Here is a 16,407-nt window from a genome sequence, read left to right on the forward strand (position 1 = left end):
ATATGTGTGGAAAGTTCTTTACGCAGAGGGTGGTGGGTGCCTGGAATGCGTTGCCAGCGGAGGTGGTAGACGCGGGCACGATAGTGTCTTTTAAGATGTATCTGGACAGATACATGAATGGGCAGGAAGCAAAGAGATACAGACCCTAAGAAAATAGGCGACATGTTTAGATAGAGGATCTGGATCGGCGCAGGCTTGGAGGGCCGAAGGGCCTATTCCTGTGCTGTAATTTTCTTTGTTCTTTGTTCTTTATATCTCCAAGGAAGGCGAAGGTCCAGAGCATGGACAAGAAGATGCCAAACAGAGTAGGGGCCAGGACATAACCCTGCTTCACTCCATTCTTCACTCTGAAACTGTTGGAAGTGGAGCCATCAAACTGTATAATGCAGTGCATTTTGTCAGGGAAGGAGCAGATGAGACTGTGGAACTTCGATGGACAGCCAATTTTCCCTAAAATCTTGTAGAGCCCTGCTCTGCTGGTGGTGTCAAATGCCTTAGTGAGATCTACAAGAGTAAGGTAAAAGGCACTCTGTTCCCTACACTTCTCTTGTCGCTGGTGTATGGTGAAGATCATATCCACAGGCAACCTCGGACAGCCCGCTTCTACCTCCTTCCCAAAATCCACAAACAGGACTGTCCCGGCAGACCCATTGTGTCAGCCTGCTCCTGCCCCACTGAACGTATTTCTTCCTGTATTGACTATCTTTTCTCCACTGGTCCAGTCTCTTCCCACCTACATCTGTGACTGTTCTGACGCCCTACTTCATTTTGACAATTTCCAGTTTCCTGGCCCCAACCGCCTCCTCTTCACTCTGGACGTCCAATCCCTCTACACCTCCATCCCCCACCAGGCTGGTTTGAGGGCTCACCGCTTCTTCCTTGAACAGAGACCCAACCAGTCCCCATCCACCACCACCCTCCTCCGCCTGGCTGAATTTGTTCTCACATTGAAAAACTTCTCCTTCAACTCCATTCATGTCCTTCAAGTAAAAGGTCTTGCTATGGGTACCCGCATGGGCCCGAGTTATGCTCCAGTCCTACTCAGGCCCCCTCATCCAACTCTTTCTCCGGTACATTGATGACTGTATCGGTGCCGTTTCCTGCTCCAGCTCCGAACTGGAAAACGTTATCAATTTTGTTTCTAATTTCCACCCTTCTCTCACCTTTACATGGTCCATCTCCGATACTTCCCTTCCCTTCCTCGACCTCTCTATTTCCATCTCTGGTGATAGGCTGTGTACTAATATTTATTATAAGCCCACTGACTCCCACAGCTACCTCGATTACACTTCTTCACACCCTCCCTCCTGTAAGGACTCCATTCTATTCTCCCAGTTTCTCCATCTCCGATGCATCTGCTCTGATGATGCTACCTTCTGTGACAGCGCTTCTGATATGTCTTCCTTTTTCCTCAACCGAGGATTCCCCCCACTGTGGTTGACAGGGCCCTCAACCGTGTCCGGCCCATTTCCCGCACCTTTACTCTCACCCCTTCCCCTCCCTACCAGAACCGTGACAGGGTTCCCCTTGTCCCCAGTTTCCACCCCATCAGCCTCCATATCCAAAGGATCATCCTCCACCATTTCCACCACTCCAGCGTGATGCCACTACCAAATGCATCTTCCCCTCCCTTCCCCTGTCAGCATTCTGAAGGGATGGTTCCTTCAATGACACCCTGGTCCACTCCTCCATTACCCCCACCACCTCGTCTCCTTCCCATGGCACCTTCCCCTGCAATCGCAGGAGGTGTAATACCTGTCCATTTACTTCCTCTCTTCTCACCATCCCAGGCCCCAAACACTCCTTTCAGGTGAAGCAGCGATTTACTTGTACTTCTTTCAATGTAGTGTACTGTATTCGCTGCTCACAATGTGGTCTCCTCTACACTGGGGAGACCAAACGCAGACTGGGTGACCGCTTTGCGGAACACCTCCGCTCAGTCCGCAAGCAGAACCCCGAGCTTCTGTTTGCTTGCCATTTCAACACTCCCCCCTGCTCTCATGCTCACATCTCTGTCCTGGGATTGCTGTAGTGTTCCAATGAACACCAACGCAAACTGGAGGAACAGCATCTCATTTACCAATTAGGCACACTACAGCCTGCCGGACTGAACATTGAGTTCAATAATTTCAGAGCATGATGGGCCTCCCATTTTACTTTTATTTTCAGTTAGTTTTTTCTTTTTCCTTTTTTTATATATATGTTTTGAGTGTTTATTTTATTTTATTTCATCTTAGTTTGTTCAGTTTGCTTACCCACTGTTTTTGTTTTCATGTTTGTACTTGCGGCTGTTCAATTTACCGTCCATCAACACCCTATCTGTACTAATGCTTTGTCTTTCAACACACCGTTAACATATTGTTTGCCTTTGCTCCACGACCTTCTGGTCAGCTATTCTGTGACCTTGTCCTATCTACACCTTCTCCTTTGTTCTCACTTGCCCCACGCCCGCTTTACCTGCTTATAACCTTTTACATTTCTAATATTTGCTGGTTCAGAAGACGGGTCACTGACCTGAAATGTTAACTCTGCTTCTCTCTCCACAGACGCTGCCAGACCTGTTGAGTATTTCCAGCATTTCTTCTTTTTATTTCAGATTTCCAGCATCCACAGTATTTTGCTTTTCTCTTGTGAAACAGTGCCTACTTCCCTGCAGAGAAGGGGAAGGTCATAAAGGTGTGGAAACAGATGGGACTTCCCACGCTTGAACACTTCAGCTGGGAATCCATCTTTGTTGGGTGCGCTTCAGTTCACTAGGTGGTCTATGGCCTTCTGGAACTCCAGTGATAAGGGTTCTTCATCTTACTCATCAATGACAGGAAGTTGCTGGTGATCATCGAGCACCGACTGGGAGATGTACGACTCACAGGAGGACAGCTCTCAGTAGTGTTCATCCCAGCGGGTGATCAATTTACTGCTGTCGGTGAGTACTTCACCCTCTGCCGACTTCAGGGGAGCAACTTCGGTGATGGCGATGACATAGAGGGAAAGGAAACACTGGCGCAGACTTTGATTTTTTGCAATAGTCAAACAGATAGATTCACAGAGTTGTTACAGTGCAGAAGTAGGATATCTGCCCGATTTTGTCCGCACCGGCTCTCGAAAAGAGCAATTCACCTCGTGCCATTCCCTTGCCTTCTCCCCGTAACATTCTTTCTTTTCATATAACAGTCCAATTCCCTTTAGAATGCCTCTATTTAACCTGCCTCCACCACACTTTCAGGCAATGCATTCCAGACCGTAACTACTCGCTGCGTGAATAAGTTTTTTTCTTCATGTCGATTTTGCTTCTCTTGCCCATTACTTTAAATCTGTTCCCTCACATTCTCGATACTTTCACGAGTGGGAACAGTTTCTCCCTGTCTATTCTGTCCAGACCTCTCATGATTTTGAATACCTCTATCAAACCACCTCTCAGCCGGTTAATCTCCAAGGCAAACAGTCCTAAATTCTCCAATATATCTTCATAACTGAAGTTCCTCATCTCTGGAACCATTCTCGTGAATCTTTTCTGTACTCTCTCCAATGCCATCACATCATTCCGGAAGTGTGGCACTCATGAACTGGATGCAATATTTCAACCTAGGCCGAACTAATGTCTCGTACATGTTCAACATAACCTCCTTGTTCTTGTACTCTATGGTCCTATAAAAAAAAGCCCAGGGTACTGTATGCTTTAGTAACCTCCCTCTCAACCTGCCCTGCCACCTTCAACGACCTATGCACAGATACACCCAGGTCTCTCTGCTCCTGAAACCCCTTTAGAATTGTACCCTTTATTTTATACTGTCTCTCTGAGTTCTTCCTACCAACATGAATCACTTCACATTTCGCTGCATTGAACTTCAGCTGCCTTTTTTTCCGCCCATTCCATCAACTTGTCTGTATTTTTGGAGTCATGCTTTATTTTCCTCATGATTCACAATGCTTCCAAGTTTTGTATCATTTGCCAACTTTGAAATTGTTCCCTGTACACCAAGGTCTTTAATATGTATATCAGAAAAGCAAGGTTCCCAACACTGACCAACGGAGAATTCCACTACAAACCTTCCTCCAGAGCGAAAAACATCCATTAAGAACTACTCTTTGTTTCCTGTCACTCAGCCAATTTCATAACCCTGTTGCTACCGTCCCTTTTATTCCATGAGTTATAACTTTTCTCACACTCTGTTGTGTGGCACTGTATGAAACGCCTTTTGAAAGTCCATGTACACCAGATCAACTGCATTGCCCTCATAAACCCTCTCTGTTACCTCCTCAAAAAACTCCAGCAAATTAGTTAACATGATTTTCCCTTAAGAAATCTATGCTGGCTTTCCTTCGTTTACCCGCATTTGTCAATTTGTCGAATTATTCTTTCTGGATGTTTCCCCACTACCGCAGCTAAACTTACTGCCCTGTAGTTGTCAGGCTTATTTTTACAGCCTACTTTGAAAAAGCATGAAGCATTTGCAATTCCCCAGGTCTCTGGTACCATCCCCTAGTCTACAAGCACTGAAAAATTATAGTTAGTGCCTCTGCAATTTCACTTCCGTCAGTATTGTTGGATGCATCTCAACTGGTCCTGGTGCTTTATCCACTGTAAGTGCATACAGCCTATCTATAATGTCCTCCTTATCAATTTTAAACCCTTATAGTGTTTGAATTATCATTGCCCGGGTTGCATATTCTTCCTTGATAAAGACATATTATTCATTTAATACCTCAGCTATGCCCTCTGCCTCCATGCGTAAATCCCCTTTATGGTCCCTAATTGGTCCAACACCTCCTGTCTCACTCTTTTACTATTTATATTTCGATAGAAAACTTTGGGATTCCCTTTTAATGTTAGCTGCCAGTCTCCGTTCATTCTCGCTGCAGCCTGCTGGACTGAACATTGAGTTCAATAATTTCAGAGCATGATGCCCCCCGCAACCCTCTTTTATTTTAAACTATTTTTTCTATGCTCTATTTTTCTTTTTATTTGCTTTTAGTTTGTTTCATCATTCATTTTTCTTACCATGTGCCTGCCCATTGTTTTTTTTTCATGTTTGTGCTTTGAGCCAGGGATATTCATTTTTCTATCCATTAACACCCTCTCTGCACTAACTCTTTGTCTTTCACCACACCATTAACATACCGTTTGTCTTTGCTCCATGGCCTTCTGGTCAGTTATGCTTTGTGACCCTGTCCTATAAACACCTTCACTTTTGTTATCTCTTGCCCCATCCCCGCTTTATTTGCTTAAAACCTATCACATTTCTAACCTTTGCCAGTTCTGATGAAGGGTCACTGACCTGAAACGTTAACTCTGCTTCTCTCTCCACAGATGTTGCCTTACCTGCTGAGTATTTCCGGAATTTCTTGTTTTCCTTTCATTCTTTCTCGCGTTGTTTCTCTCCCTTGCTTTTTCACTTCTGCTCTGGACCTTCCATATTCAAGGTGGTTATGAACCAGCTGCCCGTTTCACATCTCTTCCCTGCTTTTACATCAACACGAGTAAAACTCTGGAGAAATGGAAAGCAGCATCCCGGTTCATTATCACCCATATAACAGCATACACCGAGACCAAATCTCCCGCCGTGAGGCACTGAGACACACACAAAAAAAAGAAACAGAGAATCAGGGAGTAAGACAGAACTGAGAGATTGAAATAAACAGAGAGGGAGCGAAATCACAGAAAGCAGTGATACGAACTGAGAACAGAAGGCAGAGATATTGAGAGATTGACAGAGACATCTCTGGAGAGATGGTTAGAGAAGGGGTGGGGTGGGGGGGGGGGGGTGGGGGGGGGGAGAGAAGAGATTACAAAACGAACTCGTAGAAATATAGAGAGGCATAGATATAAAGGATGTCAAGAGAGAAATGCCAGATGGGGATTTAAAGAAGGATACTGAGATATAAATAAAGACGTGGAGAAGCTGAGAGGCAGGGAGGTGCGGGATAATATTGAAGGAAGAGATAGAGAGGGTGAAATATACTGGTTACGCTGGGTGCTCTGGAGCAGCAGTTCTCAAACTTTTGTAGATCTCATAAAGGTTATGCCATGCTTTCTGAGGAGGCTTCTGCAAATTATGATATGACAAAAAAGGTACTCTAGCTGCGTATGTATTAGTCCCTGAAGCTTGCCGACATAACTTTTAGAACGTCCAGAGATTGTCTGGGCAGACTTATATAGAATTTAGAGGTTAAAGCAAATTAACTTTGATAGTTGAATCCGGGCACTAAAGATGGAAGCCACGTATGAGAACCTTAGAGAACTGATTCTCCTGGAAGAATTTAAATATTCACTCTCTCCAGTAGTAAGAACTCATGGAGAGAACCAAAAGGTTTCAAAGGCCGGAAAGGCAGTGAAAATTGCTGATGATGTTGAGATTGTTATGACCCCAAACCCTTTGTCCATCAGCCCACAAACCCGAGAAGCATAGAAGGTGGGAGAGGGAAATGAAGGCAAGTAGCTGGGGACAGGAAAGGACAGCTGTGAACGCCCAGGATGTCCTCCTCAGGTCCGAAAGGAAGGTGCTGAGAGTGGAAGTGAAGTCCACAAGCCTAAATGCTACCATTGTCACAAGGTGGGACATCTTTGAGCACAATGCTGGAAGTTGCAGGGTAGACCCATGGGACATATTGGGGTGCACAACACTAATACAGTGAAATGGGCCCTGACCGAGAGTACATCAGTACAGGCTGTAGCTCTGACCGCAGTTGTAAGGCCAAGTACCAAAACCATTGTGAGTGTTTGAGAGTTATAGAGAACTCTCGTCAAAAGGAAAAGTAATTCCTTATCCCTCAAGTGAGGAAGTTAAACCTATAGTTTTACTTAGGGATACAGGAGCCACCCAAACTCTTTGCTGGGGAAAGACATAGCATTTCCACCAGAGAGCGCACTGAATGCTAAAGTTTTAGTGAATCTTAGTGGTGGGGCGTATATACCCGTACATCTGTATTGGGTGCACCTAGAGTGTGACTTAATGTCTAGAACAGTAACTGTAGAAATTGTCGATTGCTTGCCAGTAGATGGAGTTGATGTACTCCTGGGGAATTATTTGGCCAAAGGAAAAGTAGTAGCTTCACCAGTAGCTGCAGAAACCAAGTGAAGTTAAAGAGACAGAAAAGTTACAGGAAAAGTTTGCAGGATATTTTTCCTTCTTGTGTAGTAGCCCTATCAATGGCTAAACAAGTTCCTTTGTCGGAGGTAAATTGGCACCACGGTCAGATAGCCGAATATCTTATACTTTCCTTTGGGATTTAAATAATCGAAATGAAATCTTTAACAAATCTTCTCTGATAACAGTTCAGCAAGTTGATCCAAAGTTGAAGAAGATGGCACAATTATCTCTAATAGAAGCTGAGGCAAAAGGAGTTCCAGAAGGATATTCTATTGAAAGTGAGGTTCTGATGAGGAAGTGGAGACATCCTCACAGACCTGAGGCTGAAGACTGGATGGTTGTTCGTCAGATAGTGTCACTACAAAAGTATTGCTCGGAACTATTAAGGCCAGCACATGGAATTCCTCTCACAAGACATGAGGGGATCCGTAAAATTAAGGCACTGTTCAGTGGTCCATATAAAATGGTAAAGAGAATTAGTTAAGTCAATTATATGATTGACACCCCAGATCTCTGGAAAAAGAATCCTCTGTGTCATATCAAGATGCTAAAGCAATATAATTGCTGGGCGGGGGATAAGCAGGTACAGGCATGCCAGGTAGTAGAAACAGTCAAGAATGATAGGGATAGTGAGGATGAAGCAGAAGAAGGCCGAGACAATTCTTAAATTGAACTTCCTACTATCCAGTTAGCTAATACTGAATTGCTAGGGAGATTGGACAAAATGCTTTCATATTTCGATACAAACCAACGGGAAGACACAACACGGCTACTCACAGCATTTAAAAGTCTATAGGGATAAGCCAGGATGTACAAACTTACCCATATATGATGTGGATGTAGGGGAGTCTGTTCCTATAAAACAGCATACATACCTCTGAAGTCCAGGCAAACAGGCACGAGTTAAAGTAGAAATCCAATACATGCTGGGAAACAACTTAATTGAACCTAGTAAAAGCAGCTGGGAGCTCACCAATCGTATTGATGCCTAAACCAGATGGGTCAACCAAACTTTACATATACTACAGAAAAGTTAATACAGTTACAAAGGCAGACTCCTACCTAATACCTGGATTGGAAGATTGTATTGATAGAGTGGACAGTGCCATGTTTCTTACAAAAATAGATTTGTTAAAGGGATACTGGCAAGTTCCTTTAACACCCCAAGCTAAGGAAATATCGGCTTTTGTCACACTGGAAGGTCTTTTCCAATGCCGAGTGATGGCATTCGGACTAAAAAATGCCCCAGCAACCTTTCAGACACTGATGAACTAAGTGGTAGCTTGATTTACCTTGATGATGTGCTGGTCTGCAGTGACACTTGGAAGGACCACTTGGAACAATTAAAAACTCTGTTAAAAAGTTTACAACCAGCTAATTTAGTAATAAACCTTGCCAAAAGCAAATTCACAAAAGCGAAAGTGATTGACCTCAGGTATATAGTAGGGCAAGGACAAGTGCTCTCAAGAACCTTAAAAGTACAAGCATTGGTGCAGTTCCCTACCCCTAAGATTAAGTGAGAAATCATGACGTTTTGGGGAATGTATGATTTCTGCTGAAGGTTTGTATCAAATTTCATACCATAGTTGCTCTACTGACAGATGTATTACAGAAAAAGAAAACCAAGATAATATGGTCAGGGGAATGCCAAGCATCCTTTCAAAGGCTAAAACCATTTTGATTAATGAACCAGTGTTTGCTGCTCCAAATTTCACTAAGATCTTTAAGTATATTTATATTTTTAGAGATACAGCACTGAAACAGGCCCTTTGGCCCACCGAGCCCGTGCCGACCATCAACCACCCATTTATACTACTCCTACATTAATCCCATATTTCCTACCACATCCCCACACCACCTACTTATACTAGGGGCAATTTATAATGGCCAATTTACCTATCAACCTGCAAGTCTTTGGCTGTGGGAGGAAACCAGAGTACCCAGCGAAAACCCACGCAGACACAGGGAGAACTTGCAAACTCTGCATAGGCAGAATCGAACCCGGGTTGCTGGAGCTGTGAGGCTGCGGTGCTAACCACTGTGCCACTGTGCCGCCCATTGTAGTAATTGATGATAGTGAGCTGGGGGTCGCTGCAGTCCTGTTGCAATGTGATGAAACAGGCATAGAAAGGCCAGAGGGATACGTTTCCAAAAAGCTAAACCGGCATCAAAGAAGATATTCCACAGTGGGAAAAGAAGCCTTAGGTCTATTATTGACTCTTAAATATTTTGAAGTTTATGCCTGTCGTGATTACATAGAGATACTTCTATATACTGAACATAACACCCAAACTTTCGTTGAACAATTTAAAAATCAGAATGCCAGACTATTCTGATGGAGTTTACTGTTACAACCTTATCATTTAAAGATTATCCACATTGTAGGTGAAAATAATGTTATTGGGGATCCTTTATGGAGAATTTAACTTTGTTTAAATTATTTGAAACTGAGTGAATGAGTATGAATGTGAAAATGTGTTTTCCTTTTTCAACACTTCGTAAAAAAACGTATTTAAAAGTAGCCTTTCATTCCTCCGAGGGTGCAGGTATGATGAAAGTGACTCTGTATTGTGATTTAAAAAAATAACGAGTTTATAGTTAAATTGGATAAATTATTTTTAAACAAGTGGATAGTGAGAACTGGATACACAATAGTGTTACGATTTATCATCTGGTTCGTGCTAGGCTTTGAGCCGAAACCATGGCAACAGGGGCAAAAACTTATAAACTCTCCTTTGATTGGACAAGCCTGGTAGCAAGCACAGAACATCTGGGTGGGAAAGTGTTCGGCTGTTAGTCAGAGTGTGCGTGCGTCAAGCCTGGAGGAGAAGTCAAGAGGGAACAGGAGACCACAGTCCAGCTTCGTTTCCCAATATTTCTGAAAGGCTCTGTGAAGTCCATCGTGAATTCGTCTTGTTTCCTGTATTTCAAGAAGGCCTGATAAATTGATTTTCAATGCTGCCTGAAAACGAACTGTATTAAAAAGTTCTATCTATGTGCACAGAAGATTGGATTGAATACCAGCTCGGAACAACGTCTCATCTGCTGTTTACTTCAAGAAATGAACAAGTGATCTGTTTGTGTTTTTTTTCCGTCACAGAGCTCTAATAAAAAGATCTTTTTTTTCCCCTACTTTTTCCAGTTAACCGATTTTGGGAATGGGAATATGTATGTGTGAGAGTGCGAGTGTGAAGGGACTAAGGTGAAAATTGACTTTTAAAAAATGGTTAAGGTAGAAAAGATGACTTTAAAAAAATTTAATGTTGGATATTTTTAAAAATTGATCTATGTGTTATTGTTTTACTTCATCGCTAGTTAAGACTTGTTTTGTAATAAACTGATATTTTTGCTGTTTCAGTAAAGAAACCTTGTTTAGTGTGTTTTATTCTGGGGGTTTGGGGGCGGGGTCGTGGTGGTGGGGCAGAGAATAGTAGTATCTGATTAACTGCTTCAACAAGTGAAACATTTGAAGAACATGTTGTGACTTGTGGAGAATTGGTACTGAATTAATAGTGCACTCCTCCCGCCTTGGTGTTAACACTGCACTGTGATTATATTGCAAGTGATGTATCTGACACACGGTTATTCAAAACCCACACTGTATGAAAGTATTGTAAGTGGTGTATCTGCCGCATGGTCATTCAGTACCTACACTGTGTGAAAATAATTTAAGTGATTTATCTGACACATGGACATTCAGTAAACACACTGTGTGAGTATAGTTTTAGTCCTATATCTGGCACATTTCCATTAAGCACCCGCACTGTATGACTCTGTTGTAAGTGATTTATGTGTCACATGGTTGTTCAGTTCCTGCACTTTGTGAATATATTGAAACTGAATATCTGAAATATGGTTATTCAGTACCTGTGCTATGTGAATTTACTGTAAGTGATATATCTGGCACATGGCCATTCAGCACCGACAGTGTATGAATATATTCTAAGTTATCTATCTGACATATGGCTATTCAGTTCTTGCACTGTGTGAATATACTGTAAGGTATTTATCTGAAAAAAGGCCATTCAGCACTTTCACTGGCTGAATATATTGTAAGTGATGTATCTGACACATGGTCATTTGGTATCCTCACTCTGTGAATATTTTGTAACTGATTTCTCTGACATCTCGGTATTCAGTCCCTTTACTTTATGAATATACTGTAAGTGATGTATCTGACACATGGCTGTTCAGTACCAACACTATATGAAGATATTATAGATGATATATATATTACACATGGCCATTCAGTATTCACAGTGTGCAAATATATTGTTAGTGATGTATCTGACACATGGTCATTCAGCATCAGCACTCTGTGAATATATTGTAAGTGATATGTCTGACACATGGCCTTTCAGGAAACACACTGTGTGAATATATTTTGAGTGGTGCACTGGCACATTTCCATTCGGTACCCGCACTGTGTGAATATAATGTATATGATATATCTGACATCTCACTATTCAGTATCAAACTGTAAATATATTGTAAGTGATGTATCTGACACATGGCTATTCATTACCCACACTATTTGAATGTATTTTAAGTGATGCATCTGTCACATGGCCATTCAGTACCTGCACTCTATGAATACATTGTAAGTGATATGTCTGAAATATGGCTATTCATTACCTGCACTGTGTGAATATATTGTAAGTGATGCATCTGGCATATGGTCATTCAGTAACCGCAATGTGTGAATATATTGTTAGTGACGGATATGGCACATGACTATTCAGTACTCGCATTGTATGAAAGTATTGTAAGTGTTGTATCTGACACATGGTCATTCAGTACCCGCACTGTGTGAATATATTGTTAGTGATGTATCTGACACATGTCCATACACTTATTCAACTCTCTCTTACTCTCCTGAAGCTCTGCCTTACTCCTGAGCTCTGTTTGTCACACACAAACTACCTTCTAATGCCTCAGATTCGTTTATACTTTGATGAGTCTGAGCAATGCGTATTTACTAAACCAAGCTGGAGTATAAAGTGCACCTGCTAGCCACACACACTACCCAGTGGCAGAAATTACTGGACAAGCGAAGAGATCAAACATTGGCCCGATCTTTCCTTGAGGGTGGCTCAAGCCAGTCAACATGGTGTACTGTGTCTTGCAGACCGAGCGCTGTTCACTCAGCATTAGTTGGTGACTTATTTCTGGTCTCCTCCATGTGTATGGACCCGTTTCACCGACAAGACTTTGAATTTCTGAAGAAATGCTACCAAGCCTATATTCCAGTTTCGAAGAGGTTCTATTTCATTCTCTGTAATATTCATTTATTAAAATCAGTTGTAACACAAGTTGACAGTGACGTCTTGACTTTGTTTGTTCAAATGGCTGGAACTAACATGGACGATGGTGCAATCTAATTGCTCCACTAGAGATTAGCAGAAAATGTAAATAATTGGAATATTCATGTGCCTCCTGCCAGAACTATAGTCTCCAGTTCACTGCTTCTCCAAGATAATGCATACACCGACAAACAATCCAGTCTTTGCCATCCTTTATCCAATTCTTGCAGCTCTTGGCGTTCCAGGTAAGATATTTGCGTTAATTATTCATTGTGCAAATCTTTGTTAAACTGTGTTGGTGCTTACACTAGGTATCCAGTTATTCACCATATTTCTCTCAATGTTTTATCATCTCTCATCTCTCCAGTGTTAGCTGTTTCATTAGTTTAATATCTTTCCCTTCCTCTGAGTTCTCAGTGAGATGGTTTTACTGAAGTTATGGTCGTCCTTCAGTCTCCTACACAAATATAAACATTTTTACAGACTTATTTCCTTAATTAGCTTTGCCTTTCAGCTGTAAATATTTAACGTTTGTTGGATTTAATTTCTTCTATAAATGTATCAAGTCGGAGGTCAAGAAAACTCCAGAATACTTTGAAGTATATATACATATATAACTTCCGATTATGTTATTTGTGCTCAATTGTGAGTGGTATTATCACACTATTAGAACAGTGTATATATGTACATATATATTTCCTGTTATGTTATTGATATTTCACTATGAATGGTATCACACTAAGATAATGGTGTGTATATAATTTCCTGCTTTGTTATTGGTGCTGTACTGTGAGTGACATTATCACATAATTAAAACTATGATCTTATATTTTGTACTGCGCTGTTCAGTATATTATTTTCAAGGATATTATCACATGATATCACATTTATAGAGCTATCTACAGTGCAATTTAATAACTCACCCTGAAGGCATATTCAAATAGTCTGTCTATGTACATTGAAGAGACCGGTGATCTGACACTGATGGGGTCTTGTGTAAGAATCAATTCGAAGGTATATCTGGGCAGCTTACAATATGATATAGAATAGACTATAGTGAACGTGGTCTATTTACTGCTGGGTCGGACAGCAGCAATTCTAATCAATTTTGTTTCGCTTCATTCAGGAATACCAACACTCTCTGAAATTAATAATTATGAAGCTTCTGCCGGAATTAAATAAATAATTCCATCACCCACTCACTGTGTATATGACACGGTTAACACACTGTTTGGATGTTGATAGCTATTCAATAAACTTATTTCAAGAAGCCATGAAAAGCTAAGTTAATTTAATGATTATTTTAAAAATACCAAATTTTAACAAAATAGTTCATTAAAGGAAAGTTATACATCATTGCTGCATTTGTCAATGTTGAAAATAATGAATAAATGATTCACTGGTTCTATTAATCAAGGTACACATACATGTCTGCTCACAATGATCTGATCTTCAATCATTCATCCAATTTGCTAATGGGTTTTAAATTAGATGCTGCTCTTTGCATCTCTCCCAGCTCAGCGCTTAATGAACTGCTTGTTGCTTACAATGATTAATTGAATCATAGAATCTCACAGCACAAGAAGAGACCATTTGGTCCATCGTGGATGATATGCACTTTGAAAGGAAACATTGAAGAACTGTAGGGAAAGAGCAAGAGAGTGGGATTGATTGGAAAGTTCATTCAACAAGTCAGCACGGGCAGGATCGGCCTATCACTTCTGGCATCTATCTTTGGGATCTCTGACTTCCATTTCTGTGTAATTAACACGTTAATCCCAGAGTAAATATATGAGTTTCTGGCATTATTAAATAACAATGCTATAAATTACTTACAAATTCAGTGGAACCGATGTTGTGGCTGTCAGTCTCACTACTGGTTTCCCTTTCTCACTCCTACAGTTAATTTATTGGCGATTGTGATCTTGTCCCGAGGAAGGTGCGGTCTCTCCAGATGTATCACTCGGTACCTGGTGTCCATGGCCGTGACGGATCTCCTGGTGATTGTCACTGGAGTAATATTAAATCGGATTAGTGGCATTTATCTTCGCCGCAGTTTCTTATTCATCACCCCGGTATGTTGCCTCAGTAATGCGCTGGTTTATGCAGCCAGAGACTGTTCTGTCTGGTTAACCGTCGCTTTCACCTTTGATCGATTTGTGGCCATTTGTTGCCAAAATCTGAAAACAAAATACTGCACCAGGAAAACTGCGACTCGAGTTATAGCAATCGTCTGTACTCTGGGCTGTTTTAAAAATATCCCGTGGTACTTTGTATATAAACCTTTGTACATAATTAACACCGTGCCATGGTACTGCAGCATTAAATTAATATTCTACTCGTCACTGGTATGGACAACTTTTCACTGGAGCGACCGTATTTTAACCCCATGTATCCCATTCCTCCTGATACTACTTCTCAATGCTCTGACCGTCAGACATATTCTAGCATCCAGCGGAGACCGCAGGCGACTCCGAGCCCACAGCAATGGAGAGAATCGGAGTGACCCAGAGATAGAGAGCCGAAGAAAGTCCGTTGTTTTACTCTTCTCCATCTCGGGCAATTTCATCCTGTTATGGACAGTTTATGTTGTTGACTTTCTATATGTTAGAATTACAAACGATTATTATTTTGCTGGTTCGAATTTCAATGACCCGAAATTTATTCTGCAGGAAAGTGGAAATGTGCTTCAACTCCTGAGTTGCTGCATTAACACTTTTATTTATACAGTGACTCAGAGTAAATTCCGAGCAGAGTTAAAGAATGGCATTAAATATTCACGCAGGCTACTTGTTAAAATGGATCAATAATTAAAGTAAGAAATTGCAAAAGTACTGCTGAATCATCCATTCTTGACTCTTTCAGTTCCTTTCTCACAGGTGGTCTGTTCTTCCCAGACACAGACGCAGACGTTTACTGCAAGACCTTTTCCCAACGCCCAAATTAAACCTGAGATTACTCTACGAAAATGTTTCCATTTCTGTTCTAGTGGTGCTATCCAACCTGTAGGTCAGGGTCAGCGTCAGGGTCTGGGTCAAAGCAAAGCTCAGCTTCATTCATTCGATGCAAGTAATCACCAAGAAAGGCAATCAGACTTGTGATGTGTCGTTCTTTAAATTCAGGATTATTGAAGGTAATTTAACTTTAACCTACAATTGATTTTTGTGATTAGGACAGTCTCTTACCTAACCCCATCCAATGTCTTCTCATCATTGGCCATCGCTCCACATTACACTTCCAAACACAATTAGGTGTGTCACCGTGAATTATCTTTCTGATTATCATTGGCAGTACAGTTTACCAGCTCCCTTTGCACTGTGGAGTTTGGTATCCATCTTTTACCGTAATCCAACAACCTGGATACAATAGATCCCCGGATCAAACTACAGTAGATCTCCGGATCATCCCAGAATACGTCACTGAATCAAGTGGCATTTGATAACTTGATAAATGTTATGTAGGTCACGGCACCACCCTACAGCTGGTCATAGGATGAATCTGCTATACAACACTAGTTCAATCTGCTATAGCTCAATGTAGAAACCTACAGTAGGTCACTGCATCAACCTTTAATAGATCACTGGATATATCCTCAATGGACACCGATAGAGATACAGATGAAGCACCATTCACGACTCCTCAGATACTAAAGTAGCCCATGTCCACATGCAGCAAGACCTGGACAACATGTAGGCGTGGACTGATAAGTGGCAAGTCACATTCATGCCACACAAGTGACAGGCATAGACCATCTCGAACAGGAAAGAATGCAACCATTTCCCCTTGACATTCAATGGCATGACCATCGATGCATTCTGCCACGATCAACATCCTGGGGGTGAGCAGAAACTGCACTGGAGTAGCCATATAAATGTTATGGTTACAAGAACAGGTCAGAGACTGGGAATTCCTCGGCGAGTAACTTACCGCCTGACTCCCCAAAGCCTGTCCACCATCTACAAGCACTGCTCAAGAGTGTGATGGAATACTCTCCACTTGCCTGGATGGGTGCAGCT

General features: G+C 41.7%; 1 protein-coding gene across 1 annotated transcript; it reads left to right on the top strand.

The window, feature by feature from the left end:
* The first annotated feature begins 12,566 nt into the window (after window positions 1-12,566).
* On the top strand, window positions 12,567-15,201 carry LOC137348732 (probable G-protein coupled receptor 139). The gene is made up of 2 exons (XM_068013985.1): window positions 12,567-12,636; window positions 14,294-15,201. Exons 1-2 carry the CDS (start codon window positions 12,567-12,569, stop codon window positions 15,199-15,201), a joined length of 978 nt encoding a protein of 325 aa, XP_067870086.1.
* Window positions 15,202-16,407: the final 1,206 nt, after the last annotated feature.

This window comes from Heterodontus francisci, chromosome 34 (genome assembly GCF_036365525.1).
Source record: "Heterodontus francisci isolate sHetFra1 chromosome 34, sHetFra1.hap1, whole genome shotgun sequence".
Classification (NCBI taxonomy): domain Eukaryota; kingdom Metazoa; phylum Chordata; class Chondrichthyes; order Heterodontiformes; family Heterodontidae; genus Heterodontus; species Heterodontus francisci.

Coding starts and splice junctions, on each gene's coding strand:
- LOC137348732 (XM_068013985.1), top strand. CDS start 12,567: ATGCATACACCGACAAACAATCCAGTCTTTGCCATCCTTTATCCAATT. Junction 12,637..14,293: donor TGCAGCTCTTGGCGTTCCAG/GTAAGATATTTG, acceptor TCACTCCTACAG/TTAATTTATTGGCGATTGTG.